The 23,929-nt window shown below is 33.0% G+C and overlaps 1 protein-coding gene across 2 annotated transcripts in view; it reads left to right on the top strand.

Annotated features, from left to right (window-relative positions):
• The window catches only part of LOC108756863 (G protein-coupled receptor kinase 5), a 37,164-nt gene extending 22,117 nt beyond the window's left edge, over nucleotides 1-15,047 (top strand). For both annotated transcript variants that reach the window (XM_018500993.1, XM_018501001.1), the window contains exons 4-9: nucleotides 7,647-7,742; nucleotides 8,594-8,951; nucleotides 9,091-9,997; nucleotides 10,426-10,563; nucleotides 11,649-11,777; nucleotides 12,068-15,047. In XM_018500993.1, the coding sequence (XP_018356495.1) occupies nucleotides 7,647-7,742; nucleotides 8,594-8,951; nucleotides 9,091-9,997; nucleotides 10,426-10,563; nucleotides 11,649-11,777; nucleotides 12,068-12,163 (1,724 nt within the window). In that variant the 3' untranslated portion in view covers nucleotides 12,164-15,047. The remainder of the gene's footprint in view (nucleotides 1-7,646; nucleotides 7,743-8,593; nucleotides 8,952-9,090; nucleotides 9,998-10,425; nucleotides 10,564-11,648; nucleotides 11,778-12,067) is intronic.
• Nucleotides 15,048-23,929: the final 8,882 nt, after the last annotated feature.

The raw sequence follows: 23,929 nt of genomic DNA, 5'->3' as shown, positions 1-23,929 counted from the left end.
TCGTTTTGGACACGTTACAAATCCACAAAGTGAGAAGAAAATTTTTCGTCTTTTTCAGCTCGTAGTTTTTGGTATGTAAAAATTATCAAACTCATATAAACTTAAAAAATGTGATAAGCTTTTAAAAGTAGAGATTTCAAGCTTTAAAACCCTTTTTTTAAATTTGAATTTCATTCATTATTGACGAAGATATTGTATATACAACTTTGAGCTAAAAAATACGCGATGACTTTTTACTACACCTAATATCTTCTTCGAGTAATATCAAATAACCTGCTTAATTTTCGTCAATGTTAACTCGATTCGCGTCAGTGAGATAAAAATGCGATAATACTCTCGAATGCTTTCGAGCACTCTCTATATACAGAAATTATTGTGGGTTTCGCAGGTTATCGCCGTGTTGAAATACATTTTTAGAATGCCAACGTTTCGGGAACATTAACTTCGTCAGGGCGAGAAGCAGCCCGAAGTACTGAGTGCGATTTTATTTTATTACCCGCGGATTATTCGTCGGATGATGACAATGAAAGTAAACTGCACAGACCGCATAGAATTTACGTTATTCGAGCTATCCTCATTGTTTGAATTTTCTGAACCCGTTTGACATCTCCATTCATTATTCGTCAAAGTTTCTGATGCATCGCTTTATAAACGGACAAATATAGAAAGTTCTCGTCCTGATATGTACGGTTCTCTATCTCTAAATCGACTTTCCGTCAGATAATCTATTATCTCTCGGTGCAGTAGAGATATAAACTTTCTTGGAATAATCTGTACGATGAGCTTGTTCACGGAAGTGAAAAACTGGGATCACGGGGGCCACGCGTCTCGCACATCTCCTACCTCTTTTCCCTGTCTCTTGCGTTTTTCTGCACGAGCGATACCGCGGGGGATTTTTTTTTCTCGACGAAAGCTGAGGAAGCTTTTTGTCATAATCAGAATTCATTTAACGCAAATGAATGTACAGAGTGATTAAAGGACTCCCTTTCATTTATCCTTTATATCCGGGAATTGTTCTTTTATCAATTCAAAATTGATCGTTCAGTTTTTAATACATACTATTTCAATTAACCTTTGAGTTTGTTCTCTGGCAAAAGAAGATTCATTTGAAATCGTATTCATATAAACTTTTGCGTTCTTTGTTCTTATTGTGGAAATTTAATTCGTGATAGATTTTTTTATAATTTATTCAGTAGCCAACACTACGTTAACATTTAAATATTTTTTCATTAACTTTAAAATTAACTCTACGTTGATGGAAGGATTCGTGGAAATCTTGATGGAAGGATTCGTGGAAATCATAAAACGATTGAAGGATCTTGAATAATCTGCGTGCGCTGCAAAACGCGAATTATTCTCGTAATTTATCGGCAGTAAACTTTTTAAACTGTTCTTTCCTTGCCTCTACGTTATTAAATAGCGGGATTATTCGATAGAAAGTCTCATAATAACGACTAATACATCATAAATCATTATTGTTGTCTATCAACGCGCGTCATCGCATAGAATGTGCATTGTAACGCGACGCGCGTTTTTACAACGCGTTATCTAATGTTATGACGTTCGCTTCAAAGATATTAATAAATTTCTGTTGGCGTGATAACTTTTGCATGATAACTTTTCTTAGTCGGGATTTACCATCGCAACGTCATGCATATGAAGTAATTAATGAGTTTTTCAGGTTTTTTTGCAATTGAATGAGGCTAAATCAAGAAGCTTAGTTTATCGAAAATCGCGATTTTTTATGAACATTGATTAATTTTGACATTATAATAATATTATAATTTTAATCATTATAAGGAAATGACACAAAATGTCTTTTCTCAATTGATCTGAATTTTTGCGAATAGGCTGGACATCGAAAAAAAATCGACATGTATTTTGCTGTTTACTCAGACACTCAATAGTTTAAGAGATATGTATTAAGTTATGAAACTGGTCGGACTCTTAAAACCGTCTCTTTAGACCGTCGGTTCAAATCTTAGTAGTGACAACTTTTTAAACATTTTTTTTACACTTTTTTAAATTTTGCCTATATAAAAATATGTCATTTTTAATCAGAAAAACATCAAGAATTAATTTTAAAGAACGTTTCATCCAAAAACAACTTATATATTAATTCTATTAATGTGTCACTTTCAAAATATTTCTAAATTTTTCTAAAATGTTCATAAATATTTTTAAACTTTTTAAATGCTTCAAATTTTCTAAAAAGATAAAAAAAAATTGTCATTACTAACATTTAAATCGGCGATCTACCGACCTAGCCAAATTATTTGTTTTGTTTTTTGCAATTGGTTTCAGAGCATATTCATGGATTAATATCAAAATTTTTGTAATTTGATATTGAACGTCTGATGTAGGCTTTATCCTCTCATCTTTTGTCCTTCAAATACATACAAAGTTTCATTGAAATAAGTTGAATGATTTTCGAAATTTTTGGAAAAAAAACGAAATTTTTTTCCAACTTTGACACGTGTATCTTTGAAACTAAGCTGTTTCGGACATATTTTTTGTATTGGAGGTTATATGAAACTTTTGTTTCGAATTTTTGTGAAGAATTACCTCTTAAACTCTTTTAACGTATCGACTCAAGACACACCCTGTATATCTAAAAATTATTAAGTGATTTTTATATACAGGCTAAGTAAAAAGTCCTGGACCGGTAAAATACCGAAAACTAGGCATTTTTGAAAGAAATGTCGTATAAAAATTGTAGCGTTTTAAATAATCTATTTACTGATCTGTGGTCAGTCTGGATCTTGAGTGGCGTTGCCAAGGTCAGATCAAGGTCACATCGATTTTTTTAAGTAATACGTTCTATTTTTAATTTCAGAATCTAATAGCTGATGTGTCAAGAGCTTTTCAAAACTGCCATAAAGTTATTTTTTATTAAGTACTTTTCGACGAGTTATGAGATTTGAAAGTCACAGTGCATTAGCATTACGCAAGGTGTCCGATCGACGACTAAAACATCTTGAATGTTGTTCAGGATAATATTCGACAAAATCAAGGCCATTGGAGCTCTTATTTTTATTTTTGCATTAAAAATTTATTTTTACGTATTCTTTGAAAAGTATTTATAAAGTAGTGTATCAAAAGGGAAAGAAAGGGAAGCAACTATTATTTAGTCGAATTCTCTCCTAGTATTTTAAAGTAAAGAAATGCGCAGGACATGAATGATCCAGACTCAATCTTGTATACTCAAAATTATCTGTTATTACTGATGAGATATTGTGTTTATTAAACGAACACATCAGTTTAGAACGGATTGCATTTTGTGCACAAAATTCTAAATTGCAACACGACTCATTTATCTTAAGATTTTCTGTTTAAAAAAATATATTTAGGTACATATGTATATGCATACAAAAATATGGATGGTGTAAAGGCTTAGGATACTCAGATGGAATGTCAGAGATTCGGATTTCACTCGCGACCAAAGTAATATTTTTTGTTACAAATTTATTTACAGATTTTCAGCACATCAACATCTCTCTTTATGTCTGACTACAAAGCATCAAATTAATAAGTTGCTTGTCAATTTAATTTGTGATATTACAGTAGTTCAGATACATATCTAATTGTAAGTCCGAAAAACCAGTTTGACATGTAGTTCAAATGATTACCCACATACAGTGAGAGCAAAAAGTATTCGTATAAAAAAATTTGTTATAAAAAAAAAGTCTTATTTGTAGAAAATAAACATTAATTTTCTTCTAACACAAACAAACGAGCTTCGCATGTATTCCTGATTTTAGAAGCTAAATTTCTCGTCTGAATATTTTTTGAGCATTCAAACAATACAATTTTTAATTTTCGCTTATTTTTCAGATGATATATTTTGTATAATTAATACACATCCATTTTGGTATATATATAATTTTAAGAAACATACAATCTGTTTTATTCTTTATGATTAAATTGTTAATTATCCAACAAGAAATGATCGTTAATTAAACGTCGAATCGACGTCAAATTGGTGTTGAAATCATCGAATTTATATCGATTCGACATCAATTCAGATACTCATTTCTCGCTGGATAATATTTACTTTTTAACAATAAAGTTTTTTTAAAAAATATTTTCTCTGTACTTTTTGCACTCACTGTATGTAGTTTATAAATTTACTATTATAATTATTTAAGCGTCTATGATTCAGGTACGATCATTATAGGCTTTCATTCTTGTTGTGTATTTACATTATACGCTCTTAATAAATCGTTTATTATGAAGCTGACACACCCCATTATCAAAATTTTGATTTAATTAATAAAGTTCTGGCTCTTCCCCAAAGAGTTCTAGAGTTCCTGATTAGTTTTGAAAAGAGTTCTGACGATTAAATGCAAATTTCAAATCACTTTTTTTGCATTTTAGGTGCCAATTTCACGTTTTCACGAAACGAAAATTAAACATAACTGTTTTATTTCAAATCAGAGCGAAAAAAGTCACTATACTATTTAATAGAACTCTTGTAGCGCTATCCAGAACTCTCAATAAAATACCGGATTTCCGCAAAAAATTTTTGATCTGTGTGGACTTAGAAAAATTCAAAAGTTGAAAATTCAGAATTTTTTTAGTGCTTTCTTTCTGGATAGCGCTATAAGAGTTCTAACGATTATCATTAGTAATCGAGGCACTAGAATCAAAACTGGACGATATAGTCAATTATTATAATAATATTATTATAGTATAACTTATAGTCAATATTTGTTTTCTGGAGTGAAATATTCCAAGTACCCAGACGTGAAAATTTTTTTTCAGATTTCCAGCAATTTGATGAGAGTTCTAATGATTATCTTTAATAATCGAGGCGCTGAAACCAAAATTAATAGTTATCGGTATAATTTTCACGTTGAAAAATCGAATTAAAAAAATTTTTTTTAGAGTTCTGAATAACGCTACAAGAGTTCTATCAAATAGTACAGTACTTTTTTCGCTTTGATTTGAAATAAGAAAGTTACGTCTAATTTTCGTTTCGCGTTGGCACCCTAAACTTTCAAATCACATTTTTTTGCATTTAATCGTCAAAACTTTTTTCAAAACTATCAGAAACTCTAGGACTCTTTGGGGAGAGCCAGAACTCTATTAATTAAATCGAAATTTTGATAATGGGATGCCAGCTTCACAAAAGTTCATTATTGTATATATACAATATTAAATATTTATGTATTCTTCACGCCAAATCGGACGGCCTTTGTCACTGACTTCTGACAATTTTTTTACTGATTTTTTAATATATTCCACAGATTAAAATGTGTATTTAGTTATTTCTTAAGATGTTTATCTCCTAGATATGAATTTTTTAATATTTTCAATTTATTTTATTTAGCAAACGTTTAGTTAAACATAACTTCTGTTTAAATTATTGAAAAACAAAAATTAACTATAACAATTCTGTTTAAATCAGAGCTGGGATTTAGTTGCATATTTCGGCCGATTTTCAGCTTAGGGGCTTCCTTACTTCACCAACCCTTGCGTAGGCTGAATGCCGATCGACCTGTTTTGTACTGGAAAACAAAAAATGAAAAAAATTTCAAGTTTTTATTTCTATTCGAAAAATTTGATTGAAATTAACAAAATCAATTTTTATCAAGTCATCGACATTTTTAATTTTTATAAAAAAATGTTCCAATATTCTTAGTAAAATACAAATACTTCAAGCCATATTTGATTATGGTCAAAATTTCCATGTTTTTTAATTTTTGAAAATATTAAATCTATTATTTAATATAGATTTTTTTTGAATTTGCTGATGAGTTACATAAATCAAATTATTTTATAACGATACTAGAGAATATATTTTTGATTTCACAATTATTTAGGGAATAAGAATTTATAAAAATATTATCTGAATAAAATAACATTTTTTAGAATATGCGAGAAAAAAATTAATTAATAAATATTGGATCATTTTTATTTTTCAGATTTTTTTTCTTACCCTTGTACCCTTTTTTTTTTATAATCCAAAGAAAATTTTTTTACAAGAAACGTACCATTTTTTAAGGGATAGTACTTTTTGAGTTTCAGATACAGGCTTTGCTCTTTTAAATCAAAACGCAAGATATTTTTTTGCTAAATTATATTCTTCTGTTAATGAGAACTTTACTGTGATATTTGATAAATTTATTGGATCTGACGCCCACTCGAACAGTTCATGTATTAGAGTAGTTATCTGGCAATCAGATGGGCGTTGAAGGCTTGCACGAATAGTCATTCTTTTTATCGTACCTATTCCGTCATATGGATCTTTGCCATGCCTGTGACAAAAAATGCCATTCAGCCGGCATTCCAAAATCTTCTTCATGATAATAGATATTTGTAAAGTTCTTAAAATTTTTGAATTGTTCAGAAGCACTACCAGAAAAATAGTATATTTTAAAAACGCCCACTTGAAATCTTGAAAGAAATCTTATAAATTGATTGATAATTTTGAAAAACACTAAAAAATGGCTATATTAAAAAATCAGTAAAAAAATCGAAAGGGTCGGTGACGAAGGCCGTCCGATTTGGCGATTCCACATATATTTATTACGCTTTATATTATTTATAATATTATTGAAAATCGTAAATTATATTCCTGAAATTTTAACTTGACACATTTTATACGATGAGGAAGAATGCAGACTTTGTCCGAAGGACGGAAAGAGAAGCGTAAGAATTGAATGTAATAATATTGTGTATATTTTCGACGAATGATAAGGAGAAATAACTTTCTTCTTGTTTAGTTTCTATCGCGACGGATCTCTCGAGGCATCATTTCGAATTCTACGAAGTGCCGCGCTAAATCTTGTAACGTTGATCAAATATTTGTTATCCTCGTTTGAGTGAATTCCGTAACTTCCGGCAGTTTTCAATCCAATATTTCGTACTGTCCATTCGCCTTCGCCAAGATGTTTATGACTTATTTACTTCAGAATCCAATAGACGTAACATCTTTAAGGATAAAGTCTTTCACAAATAATTTATTATATTTTTCAGCGAGTGTAACTTATTAATTAAATTATTCATGGAATATTTTATTTCAACTTTAAAATTATAATTTTTATACGCGCTTTTTTTATATGCGATTTTATGTTTTTAATATTTTGTGACATATAATATTTATTTAAGAATTTTAACAAATTTTAAATGAAGTATTATAGTTATATCTGTTAAATGCAAGTTTACGGTTTTTTCCCTAAATGTATGATTTTAACATGTCACTTTATCGTCGAACAGAAGTTACACTGACATTGAATAAAACATATTTTATCGCATTTTTAATATATCTTTTGACGCACAATCGCACACACGCAGAATTACTGCACAAATTTCATTCGAGTTCTAATTAATGGTCATCAAACAGGAAAACTATGCTCGTATTCGTTTTTAATTAACGTACAGCGTCATAGATGAAAATTGGAGAATTCTGCCGTGACGATAAATTTTTCGACGATAAAAATTTAAAATAATTTACAAAAATACAAAAATAGAGAGATACGAATAATAAAATATAATAAAATGGCTAGAAAATAAAAGCTGCAAGTTGTTAAAAAAATTTTTTTAATTGCAATAAGTTCTTTTTTATTGTTTACTTGACATATTTTACTTGACATATTTTGACGTTTTTCGTATGTATGAAAATTTTCATATTTTTTGGATAGGTGGTGGTGACAGCAATAAAGGAAAGAGTAAGAAATGGCGGAAGATACTTCAGTTCCCACACATTTCCCAATGCATCGGCCTAAAAGATAAACTGGGTGAGTCAGTAATAATTGAGGTCACAAAAACTTTGAAATAAAAAAAGAAATTATAATAAAAAGCTATTTTACCTAAAAAAATATTTTGCGGTCGTAATTTTTTTTGACAATGTAGATGTTGTGTATAAAATAGCCGCAGTAAAAAACTACTTAATAAATCTGTGCGATTATTGAATCTCGAGTTTGCACTGCGATGTAATGCGCATTATGCAGTTGAAAAAACGCTGCAAAGGGCGGAGAAACAATGTTCGTTGCGTGTCCCGTTAACCTACTCTGATAACGCTCTCCCTCGATTTGAAATAATGAAAACTTGCGAATAAATAAGACTTTTTCTCGCGAATATGAGCTATATAAAATACGCAAGAAATTATTTTTTCTACTATTAGAAGTCGTTACTCTAAATTGCAATAATATTAAGAAGATTTTGATGAATTTATTGTTCTACTATTGAATTTATTTACATAATTATAAATTCGAAAGGGGATTATAAAATCGCTAATTATTTAAATAAGATTTTTATATAGTTTAGACTTATTTTATTTTGTGATGTAACTTTTAATTGATATTGTGAGGACGTACAGAATTAATTTTCAAAAGCATATAAATTATTAAAAATTGTCTTTAGTTGGATAAATCTATCCAAGGATGTTTCCGTTTATTTTTCCAACAGTAAGAAAAAGTAGACAGAAATCTTTTCAAGCAACAAGCAAGTAGCGTTCTACGACCTAATTTTAACAGGGTCAATTAATTAGATTTTACGAGTATAAATTAAATTTATTTAAAAAATTTATATTCGCGCGCATGACGTACATACCGGAAAAATAATCAACGTAATTCACGATGTCGGACAGACATCAGGTACAGTTATGTGGTGGACCAGCAGCCGATTGGGCGGCTGCTCTTCCGACAATTCTGCCAGGACAAAAAGCCAGCCTATCATCGCTACAATCTCTTTCTGGACGCGATCGAGAAGTACGAGATTGAGCTGGATGAGAATCGCATCGATCTGGCGAAAGAGCTGTTTGAGCAGTACCTGAAGCGGGAGGGTTCGGAGGTGGTTGACATTCTGAACGATTCCTTAATCTCTCAGTGCGAGGAACGACTCAGCACCGGCGGCAAGGAACTCTTCACCGAGGTCGCGCAGACCGTGAAAAACTTCCTGGCTGGCGAGCCGTTCTCAGCCTTCCTCAGCAGTTTCTACTTCTACAGGTGAAGTGCCAATGAATAAATTATGTGGCAGATAGATAATGTAAATTCGTAGGAAAGAATTTTTTTTCGATGAGAATCCGATTCTGACTACGTGAAAGAATTGAGAAATAGAGAGACGTTTTTTTCTACGGTTCTTCAGGTATCTCCAGTGGAAATGGCTGGAGGCACAACCAGTGACATACAAGACCTTCCGGATGTATCGGGTATTGGGCAAGGGTGGCTTCGGGGAGGTCTGCGCTTGCCAGGTACGCGCCACCGGTAAGATGTACGCGTGCAAGAAATTGGAGAAGAAGCGCATCAAGAAGAGGAAAGGCGAGTCGATGGTACTAATAGAGAAGAACATTCTGCAGAAGATCAATTCTAAGTTCGTCGTCTCGCTCGCGTATGCGTACGAAACGAAGGACGCTCTCTGCCTCGTGCTGACTATCATGAATGGCGGCGATCTCAAGTTCCATATTTACAATATGGGTGGTGAACCAGGCTTTGACATAAATCGCGCCCGATTCTATGCGGCCGAGGTTGTGTGCGGTCTGGAGCATCTTCATCTTCAGGGTATCGTCTATAGGGACTGCAAGCCGGAGAACATACTGCTGGACGATCATGGTCATGTGAGAATATCCGATCTCGGTCTCGCGGTGGAAATTACGGAGGGCGACATGGTGCGCGGTAGGGTCGGCACGGTGGGTTACATGGCGCCTGAGGTGATCGACAATGAGAAGTACACCTTCTCGCCAGATTGGTTCAGCTTTGGCTGCCTATTGTACGAGATGATCGAGGGTCAAGCGCCGTTCCGCGCTCGCAAGGAGAAGACCAAACGCGAGGAAATCGACAGACGCGTCAAGGAGGATCAAGAGAGGTATTCGCCCAAGTTCAGCGAGGATGCCAAAAGTCTGTGCCAACAGCTGTTAAAGAAGAGCCCGAAGAACAGGCTGGGTTGCAAGTGCGGTCGACACGGGGCGAAAGAGGTGAAACTCCATAGCTTCTTCCAGTGCCTGAATTGGAAGAGGGTCGAGGCTGGTATGTGGGAACCGCCGTTTGTGCCAGACGTAAGTAGATGCTGTTTGATGATCGATCGTCTAAATCCACATCGAGGTTTCATGTTTTCATTTTTATCCTCGTACAATCTATTTGTTCGTCTATTTAAATTCCGTATATGCGAGAGTTTAGATTAAGTTTGCATATAAATTATAGCTGTATATACAACTTTAACACTAATTTCGATAATTATACTAAATCAGTATAATATTTACAATTTTTAATTAGCATATATTGTCATTATAAATTGAGATGGTGTTTTAAGAAATCGCATAAATTTGCTAAAAATTTTAACGTTATAATATTATTTTTATTTTATTATATTTTTGTGCTAGTAATAAATTGTCCGTTTTGTATAGAAGATTTAATGTATACGCAAAAACATTGAAGGTGGTAAGAATACGAAAATTATTAATCGTTGATACGTTTATCATTACAGCCTCGTGCGGTTTATGCTAAAGATGTTTTGGACATTGAGCAGTTCTCCACGGTGAAAGGTGTTAATTTGGACGCCACGGATGATACCTTCTACAGCAAGTTCAACACCGGCAGCGTGTCCATTCCATGGCAAAATGAGGTAAAATAACCGTACACGTCACATTTGTATCATAATCACCGATTGAGTGAGACATATTGCGCGTCGGGAATAAGGCCTTTGACCTTTCCTATAAAAATAATATTGTTGCTATGTAGCACACAGTAGATGACCAGTTAATAAGATCTCCATTATAACATGAATGTAAATCGCATTCTTCGACCACCTACGCATCTCAAGCGCTTATATTGATATTGATAGTACTTTAAAGGATCCCTATATAAGACATCTATATAACCCAAGATTATATAAATTTAGATAAGATGTTTCAAAATAATTTTAACAATATTTTTAATAAATTTAATTTTCCTCTTTGTTTAGATTTTAACTTTTGTCAGAAAAATTTTGAAAGATAATAGTCTCTCCGTTCATTGAGATTGAAATTATTATTTTCCGATTTTGATCGTAAATTTCTGCCATCCAAACGGATTGTGCACTAAAATAAAAAATCAAACAATATTTAGCTATCAACGTTTTAGCAAACATAATTTTTAATTATGTATACAAAGATATTACATAAATGACATTTTCTCATCTCTTAAGTAGATATATAAACTCTAGTCTTTATCTTGTTCTGATTTTTTACGGCGAAACTTAAGAAATGAGAAAATGTCATTTACGTAATATCTTTCTAAGATTATATACAAATAATGTTTTTAATTTGCTAAAAATCTCAAAATGAAATTCTGAAAAAGTAAAATTCAATTTGAATTTAAAGCGTAGCAAGGAAATAATAAAATCTCGTTATCTAATTGCACTTCAGAGGATTTTGCTTCGTTTCGTTTTCTGAAAATATTACATGTGCATGCAGAACATCTGGAGAGCGGCATTTGGATCAAAAAATATAGAGCTCATGCAAAGTGTTTTCCTACGTCAGAGGCAACGCAAGAGGCTCGTTATCACTGGCGTTATTCGAGTAGATGTATTTAAAGCCGCGATGCTGCATAAGACGCATTACGCACGAGCCACCTTTAGCTTCTGCCTATGTTAAATCACTTACTACGCACCTCGCGGAGGTTGAGATTGTCAAATCACAATCTAACGCGCTTCATTTCTTCCTCTTGCAGATGATAGAGACTGAGTGTTTTAAGGAACTGAATGTATTAGGTCCTAACAACACGCCCACCCCAGACTTATTGATAAATCATACACCGCCCAACAATGACGACAGAGGCTGCTTTCCTTTTCGGAGAAAGGTAGTATTTTTCGAAATTTTGAGTTTCGTAAAATTATTTAAAATCTAATTTCGAAGAAAAGCAACAGTAAATCTCAGACACTCTCAAAAAACATTTGGAGAATCGAAAGAGATTTTGAATACTTTAGGACATTTAAAAAAATGTTTTAATTTAAAGAATAGCCGAAGAAGATATTTAGATATTTTTTTACTTTCAACTTGTGAAATATTCTTTATGTGTTATTAAATTAATTTTACGATTACTCGTGTAGGAAAATATTATACAATAATAAAATTACATTGCAATTACAGAGGAAACAGAGCGATCGCACAAGGGAGATACCGTTGTCGGAGTGCCACTTGCTGGAATTGTCGCAGACGCAGAGCTCGGAAATGCCAGCCAGCTGATCTATGGTGAACAAGAATAACAGTCTGAATCGATTAATGTCGTCATCATTTCGACATTGCCGCCATCCTGACGTAACTGACGGCGCGCGTTCGAGTGCCACTGGTGGCTGCTGCGTTAAGAGCAAGCCGATCTCATTCTCTCTCTCGGTAGCACCCGAAGCCACGGCAACTGTCCCTGAAAATGGCTGCATAGTTCGCATAATAAGAAGTCGCAACGACTGCGGGTCTGAAGCATCCTCTCAGGTTTATTGGGGTGAGATCAAAGATCTACTCCAGGATAAAACATGTATTCGCGCAATTTTACGCGCGCGCTTACAGCTACGCATATGCGGCAAACAAACGCGACACACGGAAGCCAGGCGCATTGTATGTTTCTGTCAAATTCGAATGACACGTTCGTTACCAAATATATTTTCCTCGAGCTCGAACGCGGGAATGCTCGACGTGCACTTTTGCACGTCCATCAACGTATATCGACGTGTTTTATCGAGCTTCGATGTGTCCAGATTCACGAGTCGCGGGCGAGAGAAAATTTAGGGCGATATGTAGATAATGATTGTGTCACTCACAGCGCGATTACGTGGCATACGTAATATTCTGAATGCGGAAATTCGATTTTCAGAATGTATAGTCAGTGGTAACAGTAATTTCATTTCTCATTAACTATGAAATGGCGTACAAAATCTTTAATTTTAAGTTTCGGTCTTATTTTAAGTTGAAATGAACGAGTACATGTAGGTGTACGAATGGATGTGCAATTATTATTTGCAATTATTTCTTCGATACGTACTTATGAATCTTTTAAATTGACGAATACAAAAATTTAATTTATATTAATTTTCAAAGAGCATTTTCTCTTAGGATAGATGTTTATTTTATATCATTTTATTCTTAACGATTGAGGATGTTGCCATCCCATCGAAAATATCGGAGAGAATCACTTTAGCGCACGATTAAACATGAGAAATCGTGAGTATGCTGCAATTTTATTTATTATTATTCCAAATTGCTCCGAGTGTACTTTTAAATACTTCCCGAAAATTTCGAGACAATCGACGTTCCTTCGGTCTATCTTTTGGTTGTCGACCGATTCTAATGTACTGTTTCGTATGGTCGTATTTGTCTGAGGCGAATAAGCTATGTAGCCAAGAACTTTGGTCGTAATCGCGTTCGCACTTCGATGATTTATTAACGTGCTCGATAGAGCGTCTAGAATGGAACTCGCGGGGGCCAAAATAAAGTAGAAACAGCTTGTAGGCGAGCGATAACGAGCACGCACGTGGAATGGACGGGTCGTAAAAGAGCACGTGAAGAGCACGGCGCTTGTCCTCCCGCCCGCACGTCCGTTTCCTCGCTCGCTCGCTTCTCGCGTATCGCAACATTAAGCTACCGGTAAACGGACACCCGACACTACCGCGAGGCAAATAAACACTCGCGTGCACTCGCGCGTTTATAAACGTTAACCCGATATATCTGGAGGTTGTAATTACGGAGACATGTGCAACACATGATACAGCGAGTTGACGGCGCCGAGAAGACGCTACATCTAAGAGCGCGACGAGCGAATTAGTAGCGAAGTATATTGATCTAGCGTTGCTAAATGGAGACACTAGATAAGTCTTACAAAATGACGAATGATAAACTCATGATAAAATGTTCCTGAATGTTTAATAACGCTGTCACCATATAGCAACAAATATTATTAACGGTAAAAAGTAATTTTTATCTCAGACGCCTTTAACATGCTGTATAAATTGAGTTCAATCGCGAACGTGGATTAGTGAACGGTTACCGCATCTTAAAGCTGGGCAAACATCCAGAAAATAAGGAATAAAGGATAACATACGAGAATTGCATCCGTCGACAAATTGCAGTTTCCGGAAACCGCATTCGAGCGTTACATATTTTTGAAATATTGTAATAGTTTCGTGTCAGTTGTGTACATTGAGAGATTCTATCACGATTACTTTAACACGAAAAATTCCTATCTCACAATAGATTGGTCCAATATTTGAACCGATCTGAATATGATGATTTGATTTTAATAATAAAATCAAAATTTCTGACAAATTATAGATTTATCGAAAAAAAATCTGTCATTAATTAAAATTAAGATTCTTTATTTCCGAAACAAGCTTTGGTAATCTTTATTGCGTATCGCATTAAATCTTTGCACGTGCACTTTGGAAAACACTGTAAAACAAGCGAGAAGCTCTTGCGAATTGGATTAACGGGCACATTCTGATAGTTCACGCAATTTGGCCATTCTCCAGTTGCGAGTCGTGTGCCAACGATTTGAGTTCCTGTCAAAGAATTCTCTTCTGCCAGACAGTCGTCGCGAGTCAGTCGAATACGTCATCTCCCTTTGATCTTGTAAATCCGGATGTGAACGTTGATGCCACTCGAAATTCTTAACCTCATTAAGAATCTCTTGCAAAACTCGACTCCGTCATGTAAAATAATATTTAAAAATTGATCGACGTTAGATAAAAATAATGAATAAGAAAATTGATTTTTACTCTAACGATCTTTGCTATACCAAGTGAACACATTGTACGCAATTAGTCTTGAAAGTTTGTTATCAGACAGTATAGCTTCTCGTCGAGGAAGTACAAAGGTGAATAGAAATTATTCAATTAAAATAAGTGTTTGAGGAAAATTTCATACATTTATAAGCAACATCAAAAAGCATACAAATGATTTCTTATCTACTTGGTATGTTTTTTTTTTTTATTCATACGGACGGAACCGGTGTAGAAAGAGAGATACACAAATGATAGAAACAGGTTTATATGCGCATACAATTTTATGTGAAATATGAGTGAAGTAGAATTTATAAAATATATTCGAGATTTTTAAGATTGAATTCTTCGAATCGATAAGCAGAAACTTAGATTAATTTTGGTGGATTGAATGAAAGATTCTATATTTATTATCACAATTATTATGCTAAATTAATGAATTGAATATAAATTGTAGAATTTAATTGTTACTATTAATTATGATATAATATTGTTATAACATTTTATAAGACGCATAAATTACGCCTAACAATCGCCATGTGAACAATATTCCGAACAAATTTCTCTTCATGACTGCGTATAAGCTCTGTAAATTACATTTTATTGTAATTATGATAAATTTAGTAAGATTTAATTTACAGGAATAGTTGAAGAATGGAAGTCAAATAAGTGTCAGAAAAGTTGATTTCTAAATGTGTATATTTTTTATATATTAAATTTTTTATTAATATTAAAATATTACACGTATTAAATATAAATAAAAAATATTAAATATTGACATATCATATTTTAAGAAAAACAATGTTATTTTATTTGAGTTTCTGGTACAGAGAATTTAACACACAAATTTAATAAATGATACTTCCGCAAATTGTTGGATTTTAAATCTCTGTCCTTTATAATTTAAAATATTGTTTCTGACACTTGGCTGACATTTGACATTCATTTCTTAACATTCGCGTACTAATGCATAGGAAAATATATGTTTAGCGGAACGCTGATGATTGACTGAATGATGTAAGTTAACAAATAATTAAACTTCTTTGACGTCTATATGGCCTTGAATCATCAGCATGTACATGCATCGTGTGCACATAATTTATGTGAGTAACACTATCTGCAACTGTTCGAGATTGGTGTTGCGGTAAAGTAAAAAAGAAGATAGTACGACTCAACGGTCTAGATCACTTTTTGTCGGATAAACCCCAAGATAGTCACTATGTCGCACAAATCGCAATTCTCCCGACGCGAATGCGAAAGTATTATATTTGCCAAACAAAAAAAAAGCAAAAAAATCCTTACTTTTGTTAAAAAAAAAAAGAAAGGTGTAAAGTAATCTTGGAGACCAATATATTTAATAATTTACACGATCTACGTGTACAACAAATCGTAAATTATTCAATTATTACTTAATTTCATGAAAATGAATTTCTGCTAATTTGTTCTAATTTATTTATCTTCGCGTGGAGATACTTGAATGACATTAGATTGCTAATAAAATTAGCGAGGAACGTACAATTTACAATTTTTTAACGTATTATCGATTTGTAATCTTCATTTTCTTTGCTGGCAACGCACGAGTTCGCTATTCATTATATAGAGAATCTGTCATATATCTTTTAACTGTGATTTCTCAAAATGTCCTGTTTAATTTTGTTGTTAGTAACCGAATATTTCGGAAATATTTTTAAGGCTTCTTATTTCTAATTACTTCTTATTTCTAATTATTTCTTATTATTTTCCATTATTTCTCTTATTACGAGACATACCTATCATTTCACATTATTTATATAAAGACGTGGAGAAATTTGGCTCTAGCGAGATCCGTCGTGAGATCTACTTGTAGATAATAATGTCCAACTACTATATATTCACAAGAAGAATACCAAACTATTTAATAATTTTTCTAAGGAGAAATTAAGCGCGTAATACTCTCTTATTCCCATAGGAAATACATATATTTTTCTGTCTGTGTACGTAGCGTAGATAGATAGTTATACATACGATAGATTGCTGAATATACTTTTGCTAATAGTATGTTTCTCTTGTACAATTCGTATTTAAATTGTGGATCTGTGTAAGCATTTTATTTATGCGATTACCTATCTAATTCATAGAGATTCACACACGCAAGTGTATGTATGAGATAAAAAGGCGGAGGATAAATGTATATGAAACATAGTTATTTAATCTGATCCAAAAATTTGAAACATATATGAATCATAAAGGATATCCCTGATCAATATTATTCATATATAATATTTTCTGTGATTATATATAAAATCTCATCGAAATCTTCTTTATCATACTTTTGGATCATTAAATAACTCCTATTCCTGATTATTTCATAATTATTCAAATATGAATTCTCTCATTGAAGCCAGATCTAAGCGAATAATGGCCATCGATGATAAAGCGATTATCGACTAATAATTATGTAACGTTAAATTACCGACTTAAGTGATATGTCCTCCACGTTAATATTCGCCATGTCGTGTCACAATCATCGTTCGATAGTCATTCCATCCTATATGACGCGTGTAACGCATCTTCGTTTTACGGAGTGAGAGAAGAATCCGAAAAGAAAAATTAGACGATAGCTAAATATCTAGATAAGTAGACCGCTTGTTCGTGCCTATTAGGCATATGAACGAGGGAGAATTTTGCGAAGCGAGCTAGAAATACTCAGGGGCACGCTTCCGTCATTATCAGATTGAAGACGATTAACGTAAATATGCAGGAAGCGAATGCTGATCTTGCAGAAAGAGGTAAACATTAATCGGAAGACCCATCATCCGATTTTATGCGTGTTATTTCAGTGGCGTGACAGTTCTGAGGATCGCGCGGTCTCCAAATGTGCTAGTAATTTAGAACCGATTGATAATAGGTAGACGAAAAAAAAATTACCGCTTATTATTGTTATTATATTTTATTATATCTCATTCGAGTACTTCTTTTTTTCTGTACAATGTTTGTCCCGCAATTTTGCGCATCATTAGATGAGATTCGTTAAATGAGAGAAATCGAGAACTGTCGTTAGCATAAAGAGATGATAAGTAGCGAAGTTTTAAATTGATATCGCACGCGACACATATACGTATACCGGAAGAGGTGAACGGTAACGTCGGATATGATACGATTCGTCTTTTATCACGTCGACTTCCCGCTTATATTATTATATGAGTAACACATTACATGAAGAGGCTGACTGTTCTGTATAAATACGTCAGTGATAATCATAATAATATTAATAATAATATTGATAAGGACTAATTAAGCACGGATGTAAATGTACGTTTTGTACACTGTAAAAACAATACGTAAAATTACACGTATAGTGTCACAGGAGTAAAATTTACACGTCATACGATGGACATAAATTATAATTACATATACTTCTCTTATGAAATTTTACACTTGTTGCTCGTGTTATTTTACATATTATTTTTACGGTTTAGGGTGAATGAGAAATTGCGAAAAACCATGCTGTTGGAGCGACATTATCGCTGTACGTATCTAGATCTCGTCTCCCCATTCATCTTTCCTCTCGTCTTTAACGTTTGTTGCCATCGACGCCTATAATAAACGCCTCGGCACTTCGTTGCGATGTCGTATTTGCCATGCCAAGATAATGGAGATAATACGTTGATTGACTTATCACGGTGATGTTAACGCGTAATAATAATACCAGTAATATATGTAAGCGATCCAGAAATCACCGGAATAATTGTGACACCGCGATATGTCTTTCAACGACGGAAATAATGCAATTACAAGATTATTGAAGGATGATCTTCTTAATGATCGCTATATAAAATTATTCAAAAACTAACTTTTACAAATTTATTTAAAAGATTTTAGATTTAAAAATCCTTCCTCTTTGCGCGCACAATTCTAATTTTATAGTTATTTCATTTACGCACCGCGTAATGTAACACTCGAAGCGGTCCTTTATTAACAATTGCCGTATTGTCGCAATGGGAGACTGTCGCAAATCAGCTCGCCGCAGAGTTAATATGTAATTATCGTGGACGTCGTCCTGTAGATTATAGCGTGCGATATTTTAACCAGGTGAGTTTCAATAAACTTCCGCGCGGAAACGCATTTATAAACGTTTAGCTTATTGTTACCGCGAGTCTTGTGGAAAACGACGGAAACACAAATTGTAGCAAACCGAAAGCTCAATTAAGAGCGCCAAAAATTATTAATTTAAAACGTTTAATAAGCTGATTAATTAATGATTATGCGTAATATCATTTCTACGCTTGCATTCTTTCGATTTAATCGTTTTAGAGAAGGGAAATCAGAGAATTATTGCCGAATGAACGATCGTCAGATGATTGATACGGAATTCGACACACTTGTATCAATTCATTTTTGTGGAATCCTCGCGACAGATTTCGTTGTGTAGTTATTTTTCATTACGCAACTTTAGCGACGTGCGAAGTTATATGCCTTCGGAACGCGCCTTTTTAACGCGGAGTAAATTTTAAGTAAGTTTTAAGTAGACCGATGACTTGATTCGTTTCGCAGATCGACAATCTTCGGGAAAGAAGCCCCGAATAGGAAAATATAAAATAGCGTTTTGTTCCGCGAGAAGCCAAAAATTCCTGTTTTTTTCTTTTTTTTTTTTACAATTTCGATATGTTGTACGACTGCTATGGGGCAAAACTATAAATATTATACATAGAAATATATATATTATATATATTATCGTATGTAAGTTATAAATACGCGGATATCTACTGTATTTATAACTTATATGTTTATACACATGCAAATATAGAGACGTATATAATCGGACTCGATCGTCTTGTTAATGTCTTTTTGTTATCTTCTTTCCTATTGCAGTTAAAGATGGTTCGCCAAATGTCACAGTTAAATTTCTGCGATTTCGATAAGACTGATTTTACTTGATTACGAGCGAGAGGGTTGCATAATTAATATACAGGTATTTACACAATAATTATATATATATTGTCACATTTCGCGCTTTATACATATATTTTTTCTTCTTTTCCTTTTACTTTTTACGTGCTCAGATCCTAAGCTACAGTTCTTAATTCACATGATTGTTTAATCTGTAACGCGAGAAAGTGATGCTTTATATTCATCGATAAGATGATCTTCCAAAATCGACTCGAAACGCACTCCTAGGTTTCAACACACAAATTAATACAAAAGATACACTCATAATATTAATAATATTCTTACTCGCTTCCTCGCTTTCTTTCTTACCTAATTTTACCAATTCATATTAATGTCTTATTGTCACGAGTCAGAATGCCTGCTGGTATCTGTTTACTATAATATTAAAATTTTCTATCAAAATCGATGAATTTACAATGATCATTTCAAGTTTCATTAAAAGCGTTGTAATCTTATTTTTGTGTAAACTGTTCTTATTCTGATCAATAATGATATTGGTAATTATTAATTTAAAGATTTCTCAAATATATATATTCGATCAACATTTAATAGTTATAAATAGCATAAAATTTTAAATATTTGTCACAATCGAGAACGTTATTTAAAATGCGTTTTACTAACGTAATTACAAGGTCCGGTAGTTCAGTATTTTACGTAATTCCGCGCTTGCAGACATCCTGAAGAACGTTGATGAGTATTCATGATTCTCGAAACATGCATCATAAAAATATAGTTAAAACGATGAAGAATTATAAAATTATCACTTGCTGCGAGAGAGCAGCATCAACGATTCGCTTTTCGATTATGAATATACGTTCATCTTCAAGTTTGCAAAAGAAAGTTATTGTCTTGTATGCTAAGAAAAATCACAATGATAACAGCTTTACTTTATGCTATAAAAGCTATTGTAGTAAAAATGTCACAACTATATATTTCCTAATTTAAGTATATCTAATTTTTAGAGAGGGCGAACGAATCGCCGAGCTGCCTCTTAAATTCGATATTGCGATAACTAAAGCTACATGTAGGAATAATACTTAGGATAATCCTTCAATTAGGCAAGATCTCGGTTCATTAATATTATAAACACGTCTTTTGGTCCTAGAACAACTCTGCTAGAGATATGTGCAACGGTGCCATTTTCTGGTCCGAGGACTATTTTTCGTTCTTAAAAAATGAGGATGCAAAATATACAATAATAATGTCGTCAATTAAACTGAATAAAGAAGACGTTTTGCCAAAATAATTAAGAATAAAGGAAATGGCGAGTTTTTAGAGTGAAGCCGTAATCGAAATTCACCCATTGCTCCATTTTAAGCATTTTAAGCGTTATTATTCGTATACGAAAAAATCGAGACTTAAGTATAATCACAACATTTTAAGAGACACAGATGCGTTCAAAGATCGGACAACGTACACACCATTTAATCCTGGCAATAAAAATACATCTTTATGGGATCAATGGCGGGCGAAACTTCTTTTTTCATTAATATCGGGATAGATGAAGATTTTAGAAATTTAATAATCATATTTTTTGATAATCATAATTAAAATACGTTTATAAGTTCATGCGATTTTCCACACAGACAAAATAAAAAGATTGGAGAGATAGAAAAAATAATTTAACAAATAATATTGTAATTTGTCAAAAGAAAAGAACATGTATTATCTTAAATAATATTAAATATGTATTACATTAAGTAATCATAAAATTATAACATTAAATTTAAAAAATAAACTGTATGTGATATTTTTTTGTTTTATTATTAGAAATTTTTGAAAGTGCGCATGGGCTTACAAACTCTCCTAAAAATTATTTTTTTCGAAATGCGAAGCTCATCTTCTTATTCTTTAAATTGCCTGCAAACATCACTTTTTCTCCTTAGTATGTATTAAACGTAAATGGAATGTCTTTGAAGAGCCGTCTTTTTACTGCTGCCGTTTTGACAGAATCATACAAACACGCGCGCGCGCGCACGCGCGCACATATATACACACACATGTACGCATTTTATCACCTGTGGCAGTAAAATATAAAAGTATTATGCGACGTTGACAATCAAGTGCCAGCGCGTAACAAATGCACTTTTAACTTTTCGTTTCCTCATTTCAAACGCAACAAATCGCAAAAATGATCATCAAAATTAGGAATTAATTTCATTAAAATTTAATTTTCTTTTTTTAATAATAAAAGCGAAAGATAATGCGTTGAAAGTGCGTTAACGAAGAGTTAAATCTCCGCACATACGTGCGTATAGATCTCTATTAGGGATGCAAGATATTAACGATATATCAAAATATTCTGTATTTCTTGCAATAAGATACTGAGATTACAATTTTGCAACGGCCGCAACACATGTTGCTTGAAATCGCACTTTTCCGTAAAATATCCATAACAATTTTTCACGAGATACTCAATCTACTTTCTCATAAAATTTTCATAAAATAGCATTACAAAATCTCTATAGTCATATTCTATGAATATTCTTATTATAAGCATTTTCAATGAAATCATAAAAATATGCGAGAGATGAAAATATATATATGTTAGCTGTTAGTATTTACATTTAACATCACAGTTCTTTCGTTATTTCTTCTGTAATAATTTTCTCTCAAAAGTCTTTTCTCTTCAAGCGAGTTTGTAATACGTTTTGATTATTCGATAATTGAAAACGTATTAAGCTATCTCTGCAAAAAAAAAATGTATTTTTCACGGATATTAAAGTAATATCGTTTCCGGATGTTGCATCCCTAGTTTTAATCTAAAACGGTACAGATCGCGGATGTGTGGAACGAAATGAAGCGGTAAATATATGAAATGTTCGTCTTGTCAGTTTGAACGGACAATTCTCGGTTAGAGTTCAATTACAAACGCGTCCGAGCGTGCCAAAACTACAACGGCATTGAGATAACGAGGATCATGATACACATAGACAGCAAACATCGCCTATCGAACGAACGCTATGACTAACTGTAAGACTAACAGCTTAAACAGTGCTTAATTATAGTGATACTTGATTGTTACCTCAACTTTTTGGCACGTCGGTCGGATTTTTTAATTCAACTCCTCCGTTGGTTCTAGCACATTTCATTTGCACGGCGAAAGATATAATCGCGATGAGACCCGCGGTCGCAACCATTTCTCTCCTTCATCGTCTCAAATGTGATACGTATATTGCTTTGTAGGCTATTTAGAAGTATATACATATCTTTGATCACGCGATTTTGATTCATTAGTATACATTAAAATCGCGTGTAACAATTTATGAACCATATAAGTAGAGTCACTTTGAATTAAGGCTCCTTTGAGATGAATCGATCAATGAATTATAATGCCTTTGTAAGTCATGCACTGAATCTCGGTGTGAAGTGTTTCCTTTATTTAATCTCTCGTACAAACTCCAAACGTTTCCATCCTAGTTCGGATCCTTTTCAATGTCAGAAATTTACGTTCGCGTAATTATTGTGTTTCTTGATACACTATATAATATAATAAGTGAAAGCATTATAATATATTATTAATAAACGCAGAACATTGCTTAATATTTAAATTAGTATATGTACATAAAATTTAATTCAACTTACATGAGTTTTGTCAAAAGTAATGAGAATGACATGTTAATAAAACGACAGTTATAATTCATCTAACAAATAAGACAATGTGTATCGGTAAAATAACTAAACATAGATAAAAAAATATTGAAGAGAGGAAGTTTTATTTGTTAATCAATAGGTTGTCATAAGCGCTGTCTAACAGTTCAGTGTGTTCAGTCTGTAAATTTAAACTATTTTTTTGTTTGCGAATGAAAATCATTTCCGGAATAAGCCTTTTATTTAAAATTCTTTCTTCATCAAGAATCTCTATGTTCCAATCAAATTCATGTCCACGTTCTAAGCGATGGTCCGTAATTACAGAACGTTGTTGTGTTCTCCAATTTATATGATTTTTGTGTTCACCTATCCTCGTTTTCAAAGTTCTGCTCGTCTGACCCACATATGACGCATCACAGTCCCCCCGCAATTTATTTTGTACGCCATATTGTTATGGAGGTTTTCCTCCTACGAAAATTCTGACATTGACAAGGATCGAACTAGGATCGAAACGTTTGGAGTTTGTATGTGAAAGATTAAATAAAGGAAATACTTCACACCGAGATCCAGAGTACATGGCTTACAAAGGCATTAATTCGTTGAACAATTTATGGATTTATTAATTTAATTTGAGGAAGAAGGCTTGCACAATGTAATTCGCCCACATGTATTCTTCATTTAAGATCACTTTCAAATTAGCCTCTTAAATTATATACAGGATAAA

Source organism: Trachymyrmex septentrionalis, unplaced genomic scaffold (genome assembly GCF_001594115.1).
Source record: "Trachymyrmex septentrionalis isolate Tsep2-gDNA-1 unplaced genomic scaffold, Tsep1.0 scaffold101, whole genome shotgun sequence".
In the NCBI taxonomy this organism is placed as follows: Eukaryota; Metazoa; Arthropoda; class Insecta; order Hymenoptera; family Formicidae; genus Trachymyrmex; species Trachymyrmex septentrionalis.
This window is presented reverse-complemented; position numbering and strand designations above follow the sequence as displayed.